The sequence below is a fragment of the Haliotis rufescens genome, unplaced genomic scaffold (genome assembly GCF_023055435.1).
Source record: "Haliotis rufescens isolate VD_foot unplaced genomic scaffold, xgHalRufe1.0.p SCAF_2, whole genome shotgun sequence".
Taxonomy (NCBI): Eukaryota; Metazoa; Mollusca; class Gastropoda; order Lepetellida; family Haliotidae; genus Haliotis; species Haliotis rufescens.
The window spans coordinates 8732267-8741390 of record NW_025963890.1 but is presented as its reverse complement, the minus strand read 5'-3'; the positions used below and the strand labels follow the sequence as shown (position 1 = coordinate 8741390).

Genomic DNA, 9124 nt, shown 5'->3' with positions numbered 1-9124 from the left:
GTGTGTGGCTGATTGTACTACTCCGATAATATAGTGCTAGCCCACTGAGATACCATGCCACGGTTTAATATGAATATCCCACTCAGTCACAGTACTCTGACTCCGAGGCGACAAGTCCTTGTTTTAGCCCCTTAATAAAGATCACCTGGCAACAACAAGTACCATCAGTAACAACATGTACCATCTTTTAACGTCTTTTAGTATGAAGCGGCCGGGGATCGAACCCCCAACCTTCCGCCCACGCTCAACCACTAGACAACGGAGGAGTTAAATTTGTATAATAATAATCTGTATTCATGAACTTTTCAAATCAGTGACCTCAGTACACTGGTATAGGTTAGCTGTCAAGTTTGAGGGCAAGGATGGCCCAGTCGTCTAAATCGGGATTGCCTAAAAGTCGGGCCAAGAAAAGTCGGGCCGGGCCGGGCCAGCGGGTAATACTAAAAATGGATTGCAGAATAATAAAACGAAACGCGCATATCTAGGCAGATCTCAAATGTCCACAAACGTATAGTTTTGCTCATTTAATTGAGTTTGAATAAAAATGCACCTTCAACAATGTAATTAACTGATGATTATGACTACATACCGTGAGTCTGATAGAAAAGTCAGCGTCTTGACTGTGTATTCTTTGATTAGAATGCTTCTCACCGACCTTAGCGTGTAGGGGTGTGATGACCTGGGCAGGAAACGACAGTGTTTTGACTACTCTTCTTTCATTAATTAACGTGTTAAGGTAATTAACCTTTACTAATTTGTGTTAAACCAACACAGGATGTTTTCTGGAAGTGGATATTCGCGAATGTCAAAAGACTGACACGACACGTGTTAATAACTGTCCAAGCACTTCTAAAGTTCCTACAGTCGCAGTTTGTACTCCAAGCTAGCAACACCTCTCCAGCGTACGAAGCAACCCAAGCCATCCAGCCACCAAGCCAACCTCACCCAGCAAAGCCTCCCAAGCCAGCACAGTTCCACTGATAGCCAGCCCAAGAGCAACACATCGGTAATTATCATAACACACCCATACAATCTAGGTTAAAACCACTCACACACAAGCCCACTTAAAACACCAAACCCTCAAACCCTCTAGTTACTACCAAAACACACCCTTTCAAACTTAGGCCAAAGGTAACTCACCCCAAGCCCACTTAAAACACCAACTCTCCAAAATCTCCTAGCTAAACAAACTAACTCACCAGCCAAAACCCAAATAGCGTAGAAGCCAGCCAAACACTACTCACCCAGTCACCCACTCTACACACAAAGCCCCCTCTTAAGCCCAGCTCACTCTCCTCCCCCAAACCAAAACCTACAAACCTACAACAGCTACACTACCACAGACATGACCGACACACGCATTATCACCCAGGCAGACATCCACTGCACAGACACACCCACACCATCGGAGGCCCACAACACCTCCGATCGGACACCTGAAACCCTCATCCCGCACGAATTCGGAAAGCAAACCACAGTCGCTTCTCCCACCAAAACTCCGGATTCGCCTGCAACCACAACAAACCCAAAGAAACGGAAGCTAAATGCTTCAAACACAACACCTGCATCACCTTCCACCCCCGCATCTATAGTCACCTTCGCCCTCTACTTCTGCGCGGCTGGCCCCATAAACATCCTAAGTAAGGTACTCTCCGCCAATAAAGTAGGATCATTCTTTAAAAAACAACAAATACTCTTCGATAAAATCAGGGAAGCCCACAAAGGATTTCAGATCATCTTTCCGGACCAACAATCACTTAACGCAGCCAAAAAAATAACGGAAATATTTCAATACACAGTAACCCACCAAACCCCAAACTGGCAACTATACACTAGAGGAGTAACTAGAGTAAACCCTAGAGAGTCAGAGGAGGACCTAGAATTCTACAGTAACGAAGCAAATCTAAACACAGGCTCCTTCCCCCAACCTAAAATAACCAGCACTAAAAGAATTACATCAAATAGGAACGGTAGAATAACCAACACGCCGATAGTCATCATAAACTTCCAAAAATCAGAAACGTATCCAGAAGCCCCTAAACACATCTCCTTCGGAGCGTCATCTAAATTAGAAGTTAAACCCTATATCAAACAAGTCAAACAGTGCACAAACTGCCTCCAATACAATCACACCGCTAACGGATGTAAATATCAAAAAACTAAATGTAGAAACTGCGCTCAACCTCAATGTCTAGGGCCATGCGCCCCCTGGTGCATTCACTGCAAAACAAACACCCACTCCTCACTATCCAACAAATGCCCCCACAAACACACACTCACCCAACAGGCCAACCGACACATAAACATCGACTCGGCCAAACTACAAACACGAAAACTGACACAGCATCCAAGAACACCCCTACTACCCACACCACAACCAAACAACCAACCACACCTACAGAGCCCGTACGACGGCGTCCTCATGCCAACACCACAAGCATCAGCCACAAACACCCAAACCCAACACTACCCGCCAACATTCGCCACACCCAAACCAGTCGCCGCATCCACACCCGCACCTAAACCAAAACTCACTAAACCTACCATATCTCACCCCAACACCATACAATCTACAGCCACCAGGGCAACAACAACCACACACGAGCAAGCAACACACGAAAAACTAAACATTACTAAACCCATTGAAATACCCAGTACACCTACTCCAACACAACCAAACACCCACACAACTCCCATGGATAGTGAGGAAACCAATCTAATTAACCTAGATGACTCCCAAACCACAACTGATCAAAACATAAATGATAAAACATTTTCAGCCCCCAAAACCCTGAAAAATCGCAAACGCAAACCCCAAACTCAACCTGAACCCGAAACTTTAACCACCAAACTAAATAGCTTCACACTCCTACTAGTATACATGCTTAAAGAAATCAAACCAGACCTTAAAGCCACTAACCTACACCAGGTAGCACATAGACTAAATCTAACTACCCAAACCTACCAAGAATTCTACGATAGTTACAACCTAGCAATCGCAGGACTATAAACCAAAAACCAAACCAAAATCGTAATCTCCAAACACTAATAAAAGCCCACATAATGACAGGCCTAAATATCTTTCAGTGGAATGCGGCCGGGCTTAACTCCCACAGCCACGAATTAAAAGCTAGATTTAAACTAAAACAAGGACCACACATAGCGTGCATCCAGGAAACTAAATTCTCCAATAAATCCAAATTTCACCTACCAAACTACAACATAGTCAGACATGATCGACCTAAAACCAAAATAATAAGAGCATCAGGTGGCCTACTAATACTAATTAGAGAAGACATAAGCTACGAGGAAATCAAAATAAACACCCCAAACCTAGAAGCCAATGGTATCCAAATCACCCTTAAAAACCAAAAAATAAACATCATAAACATCTACCACTGGCAACAACAGAAAATCCAACCGGAGGATCTAAACATACTCACAAAGATAGGCAACAAATCTACCATCTTTCTAGGAGACTTCAACGCCCACCACCCTTCCTGGGGCACGGGAGATAAACTAGATAATCACGGCAAACTAATATCAGAATGGATAGAAACAAATAATTTAGTACTACTAAATAACAACCAACCTACCAGATACGACAAAAACAATAAAAACATGTCGGCTATCGACCTAACCATATGTACAGCAGACTTAGCTCAAAGTACCCAATGGGAAGTTCACGACGCCCCCCTAGGAAGTGATCACTTCCCCATAAACATAACCATAGGAAACACTAACGTCCAAAATCAATCCGAAAGTTCAGAACCTAAATTTAACTACAACCAGGCTAACTGGGATAAATTCCAAGACATATGCAACCAAGCTAACCTAGTAGAACTAGAAAATAGTGACCCAGAAATATATTGCCAAAACCTAACGGACTTCATAATAAACGCAGCCAAAAGCGCAATCCCCTTTAAAAAACCCAATAAATCGGGTAGGCCCTCTGTACCCTGGTGGAACGAGGAAATAGAACTAACTAGACAAAAACGTAAAACAGCCTTCAACAAAGCCAAACGCGACCATAACCACATACCAGTAGCTCACCAACTAAACCACCAGGTACAAAACCTAGTTAAAATAGCAAAAACTAGAGACTGGAAAAAATTCTGTGAGGGTTTAAACAACCGTACAGACGCCAGAACGGTCTGGCGTAAAATCCACGCCGTTAGAGGCCTAAAACGTCACCAAAAGACACCTAACATAAATAACTCAACAACCCCTAGCGAAAAAGCAGACAACCTAGCAAACCACTTTTCGGCCACAAGCAGTAATAACAATTTCAGTGACAAATTCCAACTAAAACTTAAAACAGAAACCAAACCTAGCCAAGACCCAAATAATGACGCCCTAGAAATAAATCAGCCGTACACAATAGAAGAACTCAATTATGTACTCCAAAATAGGAAAAAGGGAACAGCCCCAGGACTAGACCTAACCTCCTACCAAATATTAAAAAACTCCCCCCTAAATTACTCCAGACACTACTCAAACTATACAACCTAATCTACATAAAAGGCCATGTACCAACCCCCTGGAAAGAGGCGCTAATCATACCTATTCCCAAACCCGGTAAACCAACCAACCAAGCTAACTCTTATAGACCAATCTCTCTTACTTCCAACCTTTGCAAAGTAATGGAATCCATGGCCAAAAATAGACTTCAACACTATCTATCTCAAAATAACATAATAAACTCAGATCAAAGCGGTTTCACTCCTGGCCGCTCCACCCTAGATAACCTCGCTCGTCTCGAACAGGATATTAAAACCGGTCAACTAAACAAACAATACACAACAGGCATCTTTCTGGACTTCTCTAAAGCCTTTGATATGGTATGGCATAACGGATTAATCCAAAAACTTAAAAAAATAGGACTTAAAGGTCAAATCGTAAACTACATCCAAAGCTTCCTCCAAAACCGCAAAATTACAGTGGGTATAGACCAGGCCTTGTCAGAGCAGTGTCCCCTGGAAAACGGCACCCCTCAAGGCAGCATTCTTAGCCCCACACTTTTTAACATAATGATAAACGACCTATTTGATGGCTTATCCCCCAAAATAAACACCTCAAAATTTGCGGATGACGGAGCCCTATGGATCCGCTCCAAAAGTATCTTAACATCTCAGGACTTACTACAAAAATCCCTAAACAAAATACAAAACTGGGCAGACAAATGGGGCTTCTCCCTAAACTCCGAAAAAACGACAGGAATAGTATTCAAACACAAAAATATGAGACGGGCCTCCCCTCTCCTCAAACTAAACAATAAACCAATCATATTTCAAAAGCAAACTAAATTCCTAGGTCTAATCTTCGACGAGCATCTCTCCTGGGATGCTCACGTCCAAAACCTAACCACCAGATGTAGCAAAGATCTAAACACACTAAGATGCCTAACCGGCTCCAACTGGGGAGCCTCTAAAGATACCCTCCTCAGCCTCTACACATCCCTAATCAGATCTAAACTAGACTACGGCTGTGCCATATACGATACCCTAAACGAAACCCTAACCAAAAAACTAGATTCAATACAATATCAAGCCCTCAAACTAGTAACACGTACTCAACATGGCACCTCCCTCACATCACTTCAGGCCCTTACAGGAGAAATGCCACTAAATTTACGTAGACAACACTTAACACTAAACTTCTGGGCAGCATCTCAATCAAACCCCCTTCTCCAAAACATGCTAAACCAAAACATACGTCCCCAAAACCAGGCACTAACTAGAAAACACCCTCTACTCACCCCAATATCCCAACGAATAATAAACTACCATAACGAACACCAAATAGGAAACCAACAACAAAACTGCAAACAATCAAACGTATTCACCCCAAAACTTAAAATCCCCAAAATAGACACATCCCTAGCCAACACAATAAACAAACAAACCGACCCAAACCTAGCTAAAAGCACATCAATAGCTTACATCCATCAAAAATGGCCAAATTGGTGTCACATATACACAGACGGATCCGCTGATCCGATCACAAATCACACAGGTTTCGGAGTCCATATAGCCCAACCAGTCAAAAATACTCAATCCTTCCGACTCCCAAACAACCAATCTATATTCACCGCAGAGCTCATGGGTATCGCCACGGCGCTCCACAGCCATCACACCAAAAACCAAAAAAAAATCTTAATACTCTCAGACTCACTAAGCGGACTTCAGGCCCTCCAAAACAAAAACACCAAAAACCGCCCCAAATTAATAAACCAAATTCTCAAAAGCGTAAACAAACTAACAGAGGCAGGCAAAAACATACAACTTATCTGGATACCAGCTCACGTAGGAATTTACGGGAATGAAAACGCAGACAGAGCCGCAAAACAATCCCTAAAAATACCAGACATAAGCCTTAAGCTACCAATATCTAAAGCAGAAATCAAAAGTATAAACAAACGTAAAATCACCCAAAAATGGCATAACCTCTATCAAAACACAAAAACCCAAATCCTAAAAACCCTCAAAAAACCCCTCACCAAACCAAAAATCCTCCATCCCTCCAAAAAAATCGATAGAATAATCACCAAACTCCAAACAGGACACACCAAACTAAATAACCACCTTCTAAAACTAAAAAAACACGCAAACGGGAAGTGCCCACACTGCACTCACCCAGAAACAATAGACCACGTACTACTACATTGCACCCACTACCTCACACAACGTACAACATTACAAACCAACCTAAATCCAAATAACGCTCTTACCTTAGAAGCAATCCTTAACCCCCAAAATAAAATAGAAAACTTCAAAGCCCTAGGCATTTACCTAACCAAAACAGAACTAATTAACCGTATTTAAAACTTCACTAAACCACCAACACTAAACATCCAAAAAACATCAACTCACCCCCACACACTCCCTTAGTCCCAACCACTCCCCCAAGGCATGTATTCCAAATCTCAAAATTTCAAAACTTTATATAAGCAACCACTAAACCCCCCTCCTTGGTTGCACTCCTCTCGCTACCACTTTTATACCACTAAATGGCCCGGCCGGGCCCGTGTGCGAAATACGCTCCAGTCGGAAAGCGCACGTAAAATCTCCTAATATAAGTAAGTAAGTAAAGTTCCTAACATTATTTATATCTAAAGACTGGTATTTTATCTAATTATTTACCACTTTATTGTCTCATATTTCAGTAGTTAAAGAAAACACAGAGCTCAAAGTGAAGCCCTTTTCCCCTCTACATTCTCAACATAGTCTCTATCAGAAGTGTTTGGCTTGTGTTGGGTCCGACCTGGCCCGGGCTGTTAAAATCAACTTAAACCTCACAGATGTATCATCAAATGGATTCACATCTATAGATTAGTATTATATCTACCTATACACCACTTTATAATGTCACAGATCACAGTATTTATAGACAACAAGGGGCTCAAAGGGAAGCCCTTTTCCCTCTACATTCTCAACATAGTCTCTATCAGAAGTGTTTGGCTTGTGTTGGGTCCGACTTGGCCCGGGCGGTCAAAATCAACTTTAAACGCACAGATGTATCTTCAAATGTGACTAAATCTATAGATTAGTGTTAATTCTACCTATACACCAATTTATAATGTCCAGGTGTATCGCATTTAAAGAAATCTGCGCCCTTAAAGTTAAGCATTTTTACTGTATTTTCTTTAAAAAATCCAAGTCAGAAATGTTCGGTCCGACCTGGCCCGGGCTGTTAAAATCAACTTTAAACACACAGATGTATCTTCAAATGTGATTAAATCTATAGATTAGTGTTATATCTACCTATACACCAATTCATAATGTCACAGATCGCAGTATTTATAGACAACAAGGGGCTCAAAGGGAAGCCCTTTTCCCTCTACATTCTCAACATAGTCTCTATCAGAAGTGTTTGGCTTGTGTTGGGTCCGACTTGGCCCGGGCGGTCAAAATCAACTTTAAACGCACAGATGTATCTTCAAATGTGACTAAATCTATAGATTAGTGTTATATCTACCTATACACCAATTTATAATGTCCAGGTGTATCGCATTTAAAGAAATCTGCGCCCTTAAAGTGAAGCATTTTTACTGTATTTTCTTTAAAAAATCCAAGTCAGAAATGTTCGGTCCGACCTGGCCCGGGCTGTTAAAATCAACTTAAACCTCACAGATGTATCTTCAAATGTGATTAAATCTATAGATTAGTATTATATCTACCTATACACCACTTTATAATGTCACAGATCACAGTATTTATAGAAAACAAGGGGCTCAAAGGGAAGCCCTTTTCCCTCTACATTCTCAACATAGTCTCTATCAGAAGTGTTTGGCTTGTGTTGGGTCCGACTTGGCCCGGGCGGTCAAAATCAACTTTAAACGCACAGATGTATCTTCAAATGTGACTAAATCTATAGATTAGTGTTAATTCTACCTATACACCAATTTATAATGTCCAGGTGTATCGCATTTAAAGAAATCTGCGCCCTTAAAGTTAAGCATTTTTACTGTATTTTCTTTAAAAAATCCAAGTCAGAAATGTTCGGTCCGACCTGGCCCGGGCTGTTAAAATCAACTTTAAACACACAGATGTATCTTCAAATGTGATTAAATCTATAGATTAGTGTTATATCTACCTATACACCAATTCATAATGTCACAGATCGCAGTATTTATAGACAACAAGGGGCTCAAAGGGAAGCCCTTTTCCCTCTACATTCTCAACATAGTCTCTATCAGAAGTGTTTGGCTTGTGTTGGGTCCGACTTGGCCCGGGCGGTCAAAATCAACTTTAAACGCACAGATGTATCTTCAAATGTGACTAAATCTATAGATTAGTGTTATATCTACCTATACACCAATTTATAATGTCCAGGTGTATCGCATTTAAAGAAATCTGCGCCCTTAAAGTGAAGCATTTTTACTGTATTTTCTTTAAAAAATCCAAGTCAGAAATGTTCGGTCCGACCTGGCCCGGGCTGTTAAAATCAACTTAAACCTCACAGATGTATCTTCAAATGTGATTAAATCTATAGATTAGTATTATATCTACCTATACACCACTTTATAATGTCACAGATCACAGTATTTATAGACAACAAGGGGCTCAAAGGGAAGCCCTTTTCCCTCTACATTCTCAACATAGTCTCTATCAGAAGTGTTTGG

At 41.3% G+C, this 9124-nt stretch overlaps 1 protein-coding gene across 1 annotated transcript; it reads left to right on the top strand.

Annotated features, from left to right (window-relative positions):
* Positions 1 to 1345: 1345 nt before the first annotated feature.
* Positions 1346 to 2523, top strand: LOC125381867 (proteoglycan 4-like). Its single transcript, XM_048399194.1, has 2 exons — positions 1346 to 1640; positions 2288 to 2523. Exons 1-2 carry the CDS (start codon positions 1346 to 1348, stop codon positions 2521 to 2523), a joined length of 531 nt encoding a protein of 176 aa, XP_048255151.1.
* Positions 2524 to 9124: the final 6601 nt, after the last annotated feature.